This window comes from Coniosporium apollinis (assembly GCF_000281105.1).
Source record: "Coniosporium apollinis CBS 100218 chromosome Unknown supercont1.4, whole genome shotgun sequence".
In the NCBI taxonomy this organism is placed as follows: domain Eukaryota; kingdom Fungi; phylum Ascomycota; class Dothideomycetes; genus Coniosporium; species Coniosporium apollinis.
Genome location: NW_006913266.1, coordinates 77,388 through 91,795, shown reverse-complemented (window position 1 = coordinate 91,795; position 14,408 = coordinate 77,388). Strand labels below are relative to the sequence as shown.

At 56.2% G+C, this 14,408-nt stretch overlaps 6 protein-coding genes across 6 annotated transcripts; 2 read left to right on the top strand and 4 right to left on the bottom strand.

The window, feature by feature from the left end:
• Positions 1-644: 644 nt before the first annotated feature.
• On the top strand, positions 645-2,125 carry W97_01078 (uncharacterized protein; the record flags this gene model as incomplete). The annotated part of the gene is made up of 4 exons (XM_007778987.1): positions 645-1,313; positions 1,406-1,445; positions 1,534-1,627; positions 1,732-2,125. The coding sequence occupies 4 exons, from the start codon at positions 645-647 to the stop codon at positions 2,123-2,125; spliced, it is 1,197 nt and encodes a 398-aa protein (XP_007777177.1).
• A 1,693-nt stretch (positions 2,126-3,818) lies between these two features.
• On the bottom strand, positions 3,819-5,898 carry W97_01077 (uncharacterized protein; the record flags this gene model as incomplete). The annotated part of the gene is made up of 2 exons (XM_007778986.1): positions 3,819-4,992; positions 5,078-5,898. 2 exons carry the CDS (start codon positions 5,896-5,898, stop codon positions 3,819-3,821), a joined length of 1,995 nt encoding a protein of 664 aa, XP_007777176.1.
• Positions 5,899-7,896: 1,998 nt separating this feature from the next.
• Positions 7,897-9,672, bottom strand: W97_01076 (uncharacterized protein; the record flags this gene model as incomplete). The annotated part of the gene is made up of 3 exons (XM_007778985.1): positions 7,897-8,052; positions 8,102-8,987; positions 9,038-9,672. The coding sequence occupies 3 exons, from the start codon at positions 9,670-9,672 to the stop codon at positions 7,897-7,899; spliced, it is 1,677 nt and encodes a 558-aa protein (XP_007777175.1).
• Positions 9,673-9,841: 169 nt separating this feature from the next.
• W97_01075 (F-type H+-transporting ATPase subunit B) lies at positions 9,842-10,748 on the top strand (the record flags this gene model as incomplete). Its single annotated transcript, XM_007778984.1, has 4 exons — positions 9,842-9,872; positions 9,935-10,386; positions 10,454-10,676; positions 10,726-10,748. 4 exons carry the CDS (start codon positions 9,842-9,844, stop codon positions 10,746-10,748), a joined length of 729 nt encoding a protein of 242 aa, XP_007777174.1.
• Positions 10,749-11,173: 425 nt separating this feature from the next.
• Positions 11,174-12,487, bottom strand: W97_01074 (uncharacterized protein; the record flags this gene model as incomplete). Its single annotated transcript, XM_007778983.1, has 1 exon — positions 11,174-12,487. The coding sequence occupies one exon, from the start codon at positions 12,485-12,487 to the stop codon at positions 11,174-11,176; it is 1,314 nt and encodes a 437-aa protein (XP_007777173.1).
• Positions 12,488-13,197: 710 nt separating this feature from the next.
• W97_01073 (uncharacterized protein) lies at positions 13,198-13,797 on the bottom strand (the record flags this gene model as incomplete). The annotated part of the gene is made up of 1 exon (XM_007778982.1): positions 13,198-13,797. One exon carries the CDS (start codon positions 13,795-13,797, stop codon positions 13,198-13,200), a length of 600 nt encoding a protein of 199 aa, XP_007777172.1.
• Between the last annotated feature and the right edge of the window lie 611 nt (positions 13,798-14,408).

The following is a 14,408-nucleotide window of genomic DNA, read 5'->3' as shown; positions in this document are numbered from 1 at the left end:
CTTTATTTCTACAACTTTGCGAGATACCCGGCATGGCTGTACGGCGTTCGGGGGAATATTGGGGCACCAAGATGGCACGACTTTCTCTCATCAGAGGCATGAGAAGCTTGTATATCTTCAGCGCTAGAGCAACGAGAAAGTAGCAATCAAGGTTGATACACTAGTCAATGCGACCCAACCTGTTTCGAGCACGGAGAGATCCTTAGGAAACTTTATATAATAGTTACCTGACTTTGCTGCTACTGTATACATCCTTACTAACAGCTCTGTACACTGTTCACGATCCTCTTATCTCTGTTAGACATGCATCAGCAATGATGGCTGTGTGGCCGCAGCCCTAGCCCCCAGATTTCTAAATGCGGAACATTTCTGGGGGACGCGAACGGAGGCTGAGCGCTGAACCACGCAGCCCGCGCTGAGCCGTCCCCTTCTATAGCCACATAATTCCAGTCACTTCTAGCTTATCTTTTCCACCTGACCCAATGCGTCTTCCTCTCACCTCTCAGCGCCCGGCAAAAGACAAAAGCGCGCCTGGCTGATTTACAACTGCTTGCGACTTGCTCTGCGGACCTACCAATTCGCTTTACCGTATACGCTACAACCAACTTTAGCTGGGACCGACAAGCTCAGCGCCCAACCTCACCATGACGCTCAAAGACCTCCTCCGCAAAAAAGACAAGATCAAGGACGCCGGCGCCTCCACCAGCGCGAATGCGGCTCCGCCAGCACCCCCACCCCCGACGCAAGACATCCCCGAGATAACCTTCATGCGCACCACGACGACGACGCAAGAGCTGATCCGGCCACCCTCCTTCCCAGGCGACCACGACCCGCCCGAAAAGCCAAAGGAGGGCCACCGCCGCCTCTCCCTCTTCCGCAAACACACCCCGACGCCCTCGCCCTCGCCCGCAGCGCAAGACGAAAGCAAGCGCACCGGCTCCATCGGCGGCAGGAGACCAAGCAGCCCTCGCAGGCCAAGCGACGTCGCAGCAGCGGCGGCGGCGACGGGTCTGGCCGGCACAGTGACGCTCCCGGAGCGGCCCAAGAACGAGCGCAAGCTGAGCGAGCGGCTGCATCTGGGGAATAGGGCCAGGAGCAGCAGTTCGGTGAACATTCCGCTGGGTCTGCAGGACGAGGGGTTGAAAGCCGCGTCGGGCGAGGAGGAGCAGGAGGCGCGGTGGGAGGAGCGGGCGACGCTGTTGGCACGGGCGGGGAATTCGGTTGCGCATGGGGCGGGTGGGAGCGCGACGAATCTGGAGGCTGGGGAGGGGGGGAGGAAACGGAGTGTCAGTGTTGGTGATGCGAGGGGCGATGTGGGTTTCTTCCTCTTCTTTCGCTGGGAAAGGGCTTGGGCAGGAGGGGTTGTTTGGAAGAGAGCGGCTTGCTGAGGCAGGGTGTGTCACAGGAAAATATCCAGGAGGCGATCAGGTTGCACGAAGCTGGCAGTAAGTCTCAGATCCCCAGATATCTAGAAATCTCGCACGGAGATGTGCGGAGGCAGATTGCTGATGTGTCGTGTTGCGCTGTCGGCAGATCTCGAACAGTCAACCGCCATGTTTGGCAGACTGGCAGATCCGAAGGGCGCAAACAACCCGCTCAGCCAGGTGCTGTACGGGCTAGCTCTGAGGTCAGTCATCGCCCTCCCGTTCTCAGGCTGTTTCGTTAGGAGGGAGCAGGCAGCAAACGGACGCCCAAAGCCAGCCCACACGGAACGTCTAACACCACCACCAGACACGGCTGGGGCTGCGAACCAAACCCCGAGCTCGCAATAACATACCTCTCCTACGCCGCCTCCAACAGCTCCGAGATCGAGGCCCTGGCGCTACAGGCGGGCATGAAGAAAGGCGGCGCCGCAAAAGGCGAGCTCGTCCTCGCAATCTTCGAGCTCGCCAACTGCTTCCGCAACGGCTGGGGCATCAAGAAGGACCCTGTGGCTGCGAAGGAGTACTACGAGACGGCGGCGAACCTGGGCGACACGGACGCGATGAATGAGGCGGCGTGGTGCTATCTGGAGGGCTTTGGATGCAGGAAGGACAAGGTGAGTGGGGTGCTTCTTTCTCTTGCCGTGCATCTTTGGTATAAGCGATCGAGTGGATGGGGGAACGAGGGAAGGAGGATTTGGTGAAGATGGCGTAAGCTTCGGGCGGTTTAAGGTTTGGTTTTGGCTTGAGGCCGACCCGCATAAACGGCGTGCCAGAGCCTGAAAATGCAATGCAGCCGAGGACGTTTGGGCTGGGGGCTGCCATGGCGTGGGAAGGCGCGGGAGCGTGTGTGTGTGGGGACCTGCAGCCTCATCTTTTGGGCAGCAGCACTGCATTTGCTTGGCGCACGAGGCTGACCGCTGCATGGCGCGCTCCGCAGTTCAAAGCCGCGCAGTACTTGCGCCTCGCCGAAGAGAAGGGCAGCAAGACCATTGGGAATACTTGGTACGTTGCATTTCCCTGTTTCCTTGATTCGGTCGTTTTCCCCCGCCGTATGCGCGTCATCTGCCTCTCTTTCCTTGCTCTCCCAGTCGGTCCTCTTGTTTACGGATGCTGTATCACCCGTTCGGAGGAGACACCGCTCTCCACGCGCACCCGAAACGTGCCCAAGAAAACTCGTCACGTTATCAGCCCATCACACCAGCACCATTCCTCTTCCTGCTTCCTTTCCCGTCCCTCATCCGCGTGTTTCGTATATCCGTGCCAAGCCCACATGATAGGCTCAGGCCCCCCGAAGCGTCTCGCCCCAGCCGGGCCCGGCTGAGCGGTCGGCGCCGTGCCGGGCGTGCCCTTCCTTTCCTTCCGCTGTCTGCCATTCGGTCGGCACATCTGGCAGGCGGACGGCGGCAGGAGCCGAGCCAGCCGGAGCTGAGCTGCTGACACATCGCTTGGCTGGTGATTTGCTGGGTGTGTGGAGTGACCTCAGTGTTCTCTGATCGATCATCAAATCGAGCTATTTTCTTGTTTCGCAAACGTTTCCTGCTGTCCTCATTGGAAAATTGTCGGCTGACAGGCATCGGTGGTGCACAGGATATGGAAAGATAAGGTGAGCCGTTTCCTTGTTTCGCCCCCTCAAGAGGGAGGCGGTGGCAAAGCTGACTCAAGCTCCGCAGTACAATCCGAAGTAGAAGCCACAGTAATCAGAGGAAGGAGAAAGAAGAGAAGAGTGTAGCCATCGTGAGATGTCAATTCAGCTGTAAATACCCAGATACCTAGTTTAGCCATCTCTCAGGAGGCCACAATCCAACTTGCGTCGTCATTAAAGACATGTATATCTTTGAAGATAAAAACAAATAAATCAAAAACCCTCCCAGACTATCCAGTCTTAGCCCATCCGTAGCCCTGAGGCCAGCGAGGTATATCCGTGTCCGTATTCATTAAACCGTTTCGTGCTTTCGTTATCGACATTGATCTGTGTGAGGTCGTAAGGCTTCGTATGTGCATCCCATCGTCGATCTACACCCCCGTCGTTCGTCTACCCCTTCTGCATTCCATCGTAAAGCTCGTGGGGCGCGTAGAAATGAAGAAACGCGCATGTACATAATGAGAAATGGCTCGCTCGCTGCGCTTGCTAATGATGATGAAATGATGTGACCAAACATGTGAACCGAAAAGAAGAAACATAGCGAAGATGTAGTCAATAAACGTCTGAGGCGTGAGCTCGCTAGACGATGAAAGAAAGCCCTCGCAGCGACCCATAAAGGACGAGAAAAGGCCGCCGCCGTCCGCATGCAGATACCGAAAACACAAGTAGCCGCTCGATGCTGTGAAGCGTGCCTGAAAGGGCAATACTCTTAGAAAGGAAAGCGAAGGGATGCGGCTAATGTAGTGATCTCTTCATTCGCACTTGAGGCCGCTGTCGACATTGCTCAGCGGCGTATCGACATCCGCGCCGCTTCCCTCAACCATCCGCTTGAACTCGCGGACGACTTCGGAGGGGATGGTGTCCCAGAGCAGACTCCTGGTATACACCTCGGCAGCCGTCTCGCCTTTGCTCTCCTCGCGCATAGCTGCCAACGTCTCCGCCAAGTTGCGGCGGTGGCTCGGCGACTGCGAGGCCGGCGATAGCGCGGCGCTGTGGTCATCGTCGGAGTGCACGCTGTAGACACGGCGGGCGAAGTCGGTGGAGGTAAGGGAGTTGTACTGGGCGGGGGTGATGGAGAAGAGTTGCTCGGCTTCCTGGTCCTTGGTCGGAGCGACGAGGTGGTGATGGAGGTTGTCCAGGTTCGAGAGACTGGCAAACTCCGCGCCGGAGAGCGTCGTCCGCGGCCAACCTTCGACATGATTGACGATGACGTTAGACGAGTGGACGGGCGCGGACGGTGATGTTGAAGAGGGTGCTACGCCGGCGTCTTTGAAGATGCTATCCAGGACTTGCGTAGAGGCGGCACGGACGTCGTCGGGTATGCGTGGAATCGCGGGCACGGATGAGCCGGATGACCGGCTGGCGACGAAAGCACCGCAGAGGAGGAGCATAAGCAGAAGCCCCGAAGCGACAGGCTTGTCTTCATCCTTCTTCGATTGCCGGACTACCAGGGATTGTTGGGGCTGCTGTTGCGCTGGCTGAGGAAGCTGCTGGTTCTGTGTCTGCTCGGGGTCTATGCAGAAGTCGTTGACGAAGATGTAGTTGTCCCAGTCGTTGCCACCCATAGTAAGGTTATCCATGTCTGCTGCGAAGTCGGTGAAGCTACTCTGACTGGGCTGGTGAGACATGGCGGTGCTGCTGCTAGCTTCAAGCTTCTCGGTGAGCACGGACACCTTCTTGCGGAGCTCGCCCGTCTCAAGTGTGTGCGTCCGGACCATCTCTTCCCTCTCATACTGAAGGCCGTTATTGACCTGCTCGGCATGCAGGAACTCCCGGTGCCAGTGGTCTTTCTCTTGCAGAGCCGCATCGTGCTGCATGCGCATGTGCACGAGCTCGTCTTCCAGTTCACCCAATCGAGTGGTCCATGCCTTCTTCTCTTCCTCGAGCTCTTCGGTATGCTTCTTCTTCCGTTGCCGTGAGTCAAGCCTGTGCGAGAGGTTAGCATGGGACAGAAGTAACCAAAGTATACGGTGGACCGAAAGGCTGAAGGACCAACGATGGGAAGACGTACGCGGCCTGCCTGTTCCGAAGTAGGCGCTTCTGTTGCTTGAGCTCCTTGATCTCATCCTCGTCTTGCGACTGGGCGATTAGGTGGTCGATGTTGAGGAGACTTCGCTCCGCCGGGATCTCGAAGCGAGCATTCTTCTTTCTGATCCCGTCACGGCGTAGAAAGCCAGGAGAGAAAGACCTAGGAGGGGTGTTTGGCCGCATGCGCTTGGGCATTGGCCGCGACTCAACTTCCGAGGCGGCCATAGCCATCCACTCCTTGTGGGAATGGGGCGATTGGGGCATGGCTGGAGTCCCGGCTGCGGCGGATGGGAACACCGAGCTGGGCCGCACGTTGCTGTGCGGTAGGCCACTGAAGGCAGCGTTGGACCCCACAGGCATACCAAAGGCTGAAGCGGGACCTGTATCAAAGTCCGGGTGGAAGGCATAATCAGTCTTGGCAGTCGTTGGCGTGCAAGAGCCTGAATCAGCGTCATGCAATGGCCAGGCGGCGGGTTGCTGACCGTAAGCAGCGGCCTGGGTAGAGTTCAGCCGCGTGAATGGGTTGTTGTCCTGCTGCAGGAACGGATTGGTCGATGCGCTCGCGGTCCGGTCCATGAAGCTGACGGGAAACTCCTCCCACGGCTGCGCGTCAGGTGACCAAAACCCATTGGCGGCCGTGCTGAAAGAGTCTCGTCGCTGGGTGAGCGTGGGCGACATGATGGCGGTGTGGTCCAGAGCAAAGTCGGGCAGAGTGTCACTGTCGCCGAAGAGGGATACGGACTTCGTATCGATGGAAAGCGTTGAAGAAGGTCGGCGGAGGTCTGGCTGGCAAGCAAATGCCATGTTGCTGTACTTGTATGCAAGTACCGGTGTAGGCGCGGCAATGGGCGGTGTAGATGTCCCGATTGGGCGAATCGCTGACCTAACCCGGAGCGCGGTCGTCAGAAGATGGATCTCTCTCTGGATCTCGCGCGCTTGGTCGGCGGAACTGTCAGCTCTGTGCTGCGCTGGTCGCGGCTGTCGCTCAGGAACGGTCCGGCGGATCGCTGTACAGAGCCGCAAGTGTGTTGTGTGCAAGCTGGAGAAGTGGCAAAGATTCCAAAAACACCTGGGGAGATCTGCTGCTGGGCTCGTCGTGCTTCATAAGGCAATGATTGTTGCCGCGCTCGGAGCAGTCTGGGCGCTCCCTCACTCTTGCGAGAAGGTGGGGTGTGGGCGAGCAGAAGTGTGTGGGCTGCCTGTGGGCTGCACGCGAAACCAGCCGCTGCCCTGCGATTCGGCGCCCCAAAATCCGCCCACCAAGCCTGATGGTTTGGGTATCAGCGCAGCACAACCGCCGCCATGATAGGCTGTAAGCCCTGCCCCAGGGTGCCGGGTGATGCAGCCACCCTTCAGTCGGCGAATCTGGCGCGGAGCACTCTGCCTGTGCGGTCCTGCTTGGGGAGCTTCAGGTAGCAGGACAGTCAACAGAAGTCTTCCCTGGCCCCCGAAGCCGAGATAGATGACGACCTGTGCCATTCTGATACACGGCTGTGATGCTTGCGATCCCGATGGCGGTGCCGTCTCTTGCCGCGGCAGCATAAACCAGAGGCGCACATTGAATCGCCGGAGACTTCAGCCGTCCGTTTGTCGCTCTGCCCAAAGGTGCCAACCTCCAGCAAATTCGGTGCAAGGTGACTGCTGTTGTTCCCACTGTCGGCGGCAGAGGTACCGACAGGAGTAGTTGCTCCGTGTGTCCCATGGTTCGATGAGTAACGAAGCTCTGGATATCCGTGCTGCGGTACCACGAAAGAAGCTTGCAGCGGGCCATGACGGACAGGCGCAGAGGTCCGACCCGCAACCCAGATGCGATCTCTTGCCGTCCTTGGTTGAGTCTAGTCAGCCGTAGCGGTTTCTGTTTTTGTCTTCGCCTCTTGACCATGACAGTCACGATAGCAATTCACGTGGACATAAAGGATCTAGTAGCATGACTTTTCTGCTGATGCAACGATATCCGGTCGTCACGGTGAGGTTGGCCCAATCATACCTTTACCTGAGTCGTGATGCGCGTTTTCCCTGCTTCTCCTGTCGAGCAGTCGCAGGAGATTTGAACCGAGCTGTGACTGCAAGTCGATGCGTGCTGGGCTCTGCAAGCGTGAGCCTCTTCGCGGAGGTTTTGCGTAACGCTTAGCGGCAGCAGATAAATTCTTTGGGCATAGTCGCCGTGCTATGGTTTGTACAATCCATTGATGGTGACATGGGACACCGCGAAACCCGGACGGGAGAATGGCTGCCGTCTCCTCGCTTGCGTGAGCCCTGTGAGCATCTCAGCGTCGGGCCGGTCAGTCGACTCTCAGCAGCCACACGTTTGGCACGCCTCTTGCTTCCGAGAGGCTGCACCGTCTGAATCTGGGACACATTGCCCAGGCTGATCCTGCCCAACTCGGCTTACCCGCCCAAGGCGCCGCGCGTGGATGCTGAAAGTGATGCTGGAGCTGGCGAGAGCGTCCCGATCCAGTCCCGTCGTCAAGACGTGCATGTGCAGAAACTTAGCGGCGGGCTTGCAGAAGCCTTCAGGCCTCAATAACTGCCGGATCACATCCGTATTGAAACCCAACAATATATCTGACGACATGGCGGTCTTGAATTCATTCTTCCGCATGACGCAGCAAGCGGGACAGCCTCGAAAGTTAGAAACCCATCGCAAGAGATCAAAGGATTATGGTACGCCATGCTCGACTCACAGCAAGATACGAGGGATTGTTTATGGTAGAGCCACCGCGAGCTAGGCAGACGGAACGTCTCCGGGAGGGTAAAAAACAGAATTTGATGTCTGGGTATTTGTATGGTGCCCATGTAGTATCATTCGCTATCTAGCTTGCTTACCTCAAGCACCTTAGCCATCAACCCACCCAAATGCCCTACTCCTTCCCCTTCGTCAGTGAAAATACGCTTAGGTATCTCATACTCGACCACCGGCGCCTTCTTGAGCTCTCTTGCCAGTTCGGCCTCAATCAGCTGCACGACGTTAGCTTCTCCTCACGACGCAACCACGGATAGTACTTACACCATTGTACGAATGGTCAAGAAAGTCTTCCAGGTTGTAAGACCGCTTAGTAAACTGCTCAGAGATGATCTTCGCCAGCGTCCCAACGTTCGGATGATAATGCGACTGCAGCGTCTCAATCTCCCAGAGGCTGCTCTCGATCGCGCCTGTCTGCATAGGATCTACCTCGTTCATGTCGAATGGGTCATCCATGCCTTCTTCCTCCAATTGTTTCCGAGCTTCTGGAACACGAATCTCCCGGTGGATCATGAACGTGCAGCTTGGGTGCTTCATCAGCATGTTGTACGCCCAAGGCACGACCACCACAATGCCGGCTGGCGGCGCCTGCAGGGCTAGTCTGGATAGCCGCTTGATAAAGCTTGCAACAAGCGCAGCGGGTAGATGTGTCGAAGACATAAATGTGTCTAGCAGGCGAAAGAAGCGCGACCGATGTTTGGAGTGTAGTATTCCAGCGTCAAGTAACGAGTACAGTTTCGGGTAAAACGAGGGGTAATCCAGGTTCTTCTCCTGAATTAGATAGAACAAGCCGGATAGTGCCAGAAGCGACGTCGCACCGCCAACGTTGTACGAGTCCGTCAGGAAATCCATGAGGAGTTCCACTTTGACGAACCACGGCACAACGCGATGGGTCATGATACCCAGCACAGCTTTACGTTGCTCCTTACTCAACCCTGAGCGTAGTAAAGCTAACCAAGCATCTTGAGCTTGCCGTTTGTGCGACTGGAGAGACTTCAGAGAGTGCTTCTCACGGTCAGGTGCCTCGCCAAAGTAGCTATCAAGGTCGTCTTTGCTCTCAGGTACGTTTTCGATACCGGAGAGCAGAGCCAGTGCATTGACTGTCGCTCGTTCTTGCGCGTCTGGTGTTCTGTCGGCTCGTAACAGCGACCTGAACTCGTATCAATAACCGCATGCGGTGAGCATAGCAGCGACACTTACGGTAACACCTGAAACATGTAGAACCTAACATCATCGTATTCCTCCACATACTCCTCCAGGAATCCGTTGACCAGATCAGCAGACTCGGACAGTTCGAGCAGAGCCCCAATCACCCTTGCAAACAGCCCGTTTTTCCAAGCGTTGTCGCCTTGATTGTGCAGGTGTATCGATTCCTCCTTGACCAGGCGCATGAGCAGCGTCAAAACCGTGCTCTGCTCTACGGCATCCACGCCGCGCAAAGAGTCTAGCAACAGCTGTGTGTATTCTTGATATCTCCCTCTCAGCCACTGAGTTATGACAACCTCAGTCTCCGGTGTTGTCCTGCGCTTCACCATACTCCCAGCGGCCATCAACCGGCTGAAGACGCGGCATAGTGCTATGAGTGCAGTTTGAGTGATCTCGCTGTCACCATTCGTTTGCCGCGCAGTTGATAGAAGAGTAGCGATATTGTTGTAGTGGCGTCGCGACTCCAAAATCTGGTTCTCTAGGAGCAATATCTGCGCCTGGGGATCCTCCTCTTCAGCGGCTGTAGGTTTTGATCTGCTCTTGGTCTTTGCGCGCTGATTGGCATGGCGGTCCTCGACGTCTCTTTTCCTCTTTTTGCCCGCAGACGCAGCGGCGGTAAGGTAGGGCATCTTTGGTAAATCGTAGGCGATGGTTGCTCTCCCCATGTGTTTGCGCAGCTCAAAAAGTTCAACGCGCTCCCCGACGTAATGCCGAGCGCCAAGCAACTGCGATGTCTGAACTGCACCTCGAACCCTCAGCAGCATCACCGGCACCATCTCCACTCCCGTACCATCGCAAATGGCTTCACGTCTCGCAAGAAGCGCTCTTGGTCAGTCACTAGCTCCATGTTTGACCTTCCTAGCCATTGAACACCCCACTAACCGTCCCCAGGCGCTGCCCGCATCCGGCCAACCCTCCCCATCCGAACCCTCCCTGCCATCACCCAGCTCACCTCCACCCGCTCGGCCTCCAATGTCCCCGCCGAAGACCCGAAGAAGAAGGCCCAGTCCATCATGGACTCGATACCGGGCAGCAGCGTCGTCGGCAAGGCGGCCGTGCTCTCCGCCGGCGCTGGGCTGTCCATTGCCGCGATCAGCAACGAGCTCTACGTCGTCAACGAGGAGTCGATCGTCATGTTCAGTCTGCTGACCATCTTCTGGGCGGTCGCTCACTACGGTGGTCCGATGTACAAGCAGTGGGCGGAGGGCCAGAACGCGAAAATCAAGAGCATTTTGAACGCGGCTAGGCAGGACCATACCGAGGCGGTTAGGCACCGCATTGATAGTGTCAAGGACTTGGGCGGGGTCATTGATATCACTAAGTCGCTGTTCGAGGTTTCGAAGGTATGTCCGGGTTACATAGGACGGATCAATCGCATCCATATCCGGAAGAGCTGCTGACGAGTCATAGGAAACCGCTCAGCTTGAGGCGAAGGCCTATGAGCTGGAGCAGAGGACTGCCCTTGCTAGCGAAGCCAAATCTGTTCTTGATTCGTGGGTACGTTACGAGGGCCAGGTCAAGCAGAGGCAGCAGCGTGAGCTTGCGGAGAGTGTGATCGCCAAGATCGAGAAGGAGCTGCAGGATCCCAAGGTGCTCAAGCAGATCCTGGACCAGAGCGTGAAGGACGTGGAGAGTGAGTGGCTTATCGAGTATCGGTCGATTTCGGAGCTAACTCGCAACAGGGATTGTGTCGCAAAAGGCATAAGCGCCCCCAGAAGGATCCAACGATAGATCGATCAGCCTCTTCCATGTTACATAAGCAATGTGTTATATAGTTGCGTCCGCAATGCCCTGTCGTCCCATACCTTGCGGGTAGCTGAACTCAAATCCATCGTTGTACGACTCACACTAGCTGATATCTCAACTGCTTGCAACTCAACGGGTAGAACAAATATGCGCCCTGAATACGACTGTTATGCAAGTCTCTGCTGAACCACGAGCATTACACGAACCTTCCATGGATCTACTTAGAAGCGTCCTCAAACGCCAAACATTTACCAGTGTTCGCCTCTGTACTGACAAACCAACCTACGGATAGCCTTTGAGGAGCCTGAGAGCGACCATGCAACACCTCCAAAAGTATATCACCACTCAGAAGAATTCAGACACTGCATCAGAGCCCAGGCTTCGTCAGTCTTGCGGGCTCCCTCCATTTCGGTACCTCCACAACCGGCTAAAGTCCCTAACTCTGTACGTCATGCCCTCGCCGTTTGTAGGCGATCGTGGCGACATAACATCCACCGGCGAATTGATATTCACGACCTCCGCCTCCGGCACCTGCAGGCTCGCAACCTCGCCGTCTCTTGCGTCAGCCGCCACGCCATCCGGGTCAAACCTAACCGGCGCATCCATGAACTCGTTGTTCTCCAACACGCGCATTCTGTTGTCCAGCGGGAAGATGGCGTGCAGGTAGTGCAGATTCAGCAGATGGCCCCCGCCCCTTCGCTGGAAAAGCGTCCCCATGAATCGATTGGGGACGCGGATGAAATTGACCAGCCCCCACTGGGCGACGAGATCCCCGTCGTTGGCGTAGTGCTCGATATGCCGAATGACCTTGCTGCCGTGCCCGCACCCGGGCTCTTCCCTATCCGCCTGCGCCTCCGCCGCCCGCTGACCGCCGCGCGTCTGGTGCGGATTGTTGAAGTGGTTCGCCGCGCATCCAAACGTGTACACCTCGAGCTTGCGCATGCAGTCCTGCGGCACCTCGGCCAGCAGCCAGTCGACAATCAGCCCGCCCTCGATGCCGCCCTGACTGTGCAGGATGAAGACAACCTTCTCGTAGCGCTCGTCCAGCAGGGCCTGCTTGATCTGTACGTACCCATCTCGGACGTCCTGCGTCGAGTACGAGAAATTGCGCTCAGTGAGGCACTGTACGATGTCGAAGATGAGGCCCGCGGTCATGTTGTGCACGCCTGTGATCGGGCGGCGGAACGTGTAGGCGAGCCGATTCAGGTTCTGTTGCAGCCAGTGCGAGCCGATGGTGACGCCGTTGAGGAAGATCCAGAATTCTTTGGGGTGCTGTTTTTCTCTGCTCAGGTCCACCGTGGAGTGCAGGACTCGGCGGGGGCCGTTAAGAAGGTAGCGGCAGATAGCCCAGTTGATTGCGAGCGCCAGCCCGGCGCCGGCGACGAACCATGGCAAGGGCGCGTGCAGGATGAAGGATAATATCACGGCGACGATGAAGGCAGCTTGGTAGAGGAAAAGGAAGCCGTGGACGCCTAGGCAGAAGAGATTCGCTGGCGAGGGATAGAGTTCGTCAAGGGGGCCAGTTGGCCAGGGATACCATGGCGAGAGGATCCCGAGCAGGTGTTTCTTGCACTTGATGAAGAGGATAATATCGCTACCTAGTAGCTTAAACGGGTTGCCAGTATTGGGGATGGGCACTGGTTGGGCGTTGCCTCTAGCGCCGCCGATTTGAGACGGGAGGAATGTGACTGTCGACATTGTAGACTTGGGGAATAGACATGTATGGATATGCTAGACGTTTTTGATTGCTTGAGATCGATTGCGGTTCTGTAGCTTTCACGAAAGGAAGGAGCGAATTTATGAAAGTGCGTAGTATCAGATATAGATGTAGCTGTAAGCAAGCACAGCTGAGGCTGAGCAGCAGGCATCATTTGCCTTGGACTTGCGGTAAGGCAACTGCGAACCTCCAATGAGTCAGCAATAGCTCTCAGCAGCTGTTCGCATGCCCCAAAGAGGACCCACGTGGCGCCTTCAGTGCTTGGTGATTATCGAACGTTACTGAAGTTTGCCAGTCGTCCAACGCAATTCCCTCTCCGCTAGGTACACAACGCTGGGAGACGAAGACTAAATCAAACTCTGAGGAGGACGTAAGGAGCTACCTAGGTACTTCCAGTATCTGGACCATGCGAAACATCTGATTCTATTGTTCGTCTGATCGCATGGTAAGGGGGCACGCGGTGACAGCCATGTTCACATGCATGCTTACGGTGAGACCTGCTGCACCGTCAACAAGGCTAGAGCACATGGCTTCGCTGAGGCCGAGCCCAAGTAGACAAGCCACCTGCGTAAGCACTGCTGATACTCTATTAACTCTATCGAGCGTTAGGAGAGTCTTATCTGACCCGGTAGGTAGGTGAAGCTTGCTAATCAAGGACTCTCAATACTGCTTCAACGTTCTGCTAGCATCACTATGTCCTCGGATCCTTATAGAAAGGATCATACTCCACAGCTGGACACAGCTTCAGGTTGGTATGCCCTGGCTTCGCGCCCTTCACCGCCATCACCTTCTTCATCTCCTCTTCAAGATCACTCTTGTTGATCTCAATGGGATCCAGCTCGTCATCCCAGTCCTTCTTCAGGAACTTGCTAGCAAACGCCTTTTCCACATCGCTCTCCGATCCGAGCAGAATCTCGCAGCTCGCTGGAGCACTCTCCACGACGGTCGAGAGAAACGGCATGGGCAATCGACCAAAATTGTGAACGTGACTGATAACGCAGACACGAACGCTCTGCAAGCTGGTCATGTCTGAAAGGAGTCCCAGATCTCCTTGCGCCGGCTCTTCGTCCTCTTGTTCTGTGCGATAACATGCGATGACAATGAGTAGATGTCGGAGATTTCGCAACACGTACAGCGGGAGGCGAGTTGCTGCGCCCAACCAGAAGTCCAGCGTAGGAGCAAGGTAGATTGTATTTTGAGTGTATAACAGATTGTGCGCCTCATGGTAGATTTTCCTACACGCGCGGAGAAGACCCAAACCGACGTTGGGGTTCACGTGGTCATTATGCATCCAGGAGTAATAGATCCTTAGAGCATTGTCGCGAGCGGCTAGAGCTTGCTCGTAGATGCGGAAGCGGAGTTTGGGTGGGAGTTTGAGGAGGCGCGACACGTTCTTTTCAGGGCCCTCGCTGACATTGTAAGGCTTGAGAAACCCTGATCAAAGTATCTATCCCTCTAAAACCTAAAGATTGGGTTGGGCCTCTACCTATGTAGGTGTCTAGGTAGTCTGCCGCAAAACCTTGGTGAATTTTAGGTGTCTGGCGTTCTTTGACCCCGCATGGCAACCTCCGACAGCATCCTCAGTGATGATGCCTCGCGCTTGCAGTCACCGAGCCGCAATCAGCTTGGTCCTCTTTCTAGTAGTCCGAGCCTTTGAATTTTCCGAGTCCATCAAACACTGCTCTCATCGACCAGGACTCGTCAGTGTCCGACGATGGTTCTGCCTTGCGACACTTTTGGCAGCGGTTGGTGCGGCTGAGCATGCGTGAGCGCTACAATGCAAGCCTTGTCAGCAATACGACCGGTCAAGCGCTCTTGCATTGGTCAATAAGCTCAGCTACTGCCACCACTTCCCCAAGCTTGCATCAGGCATGACCGGTGGCCAGATGCAAAAGAATCTTC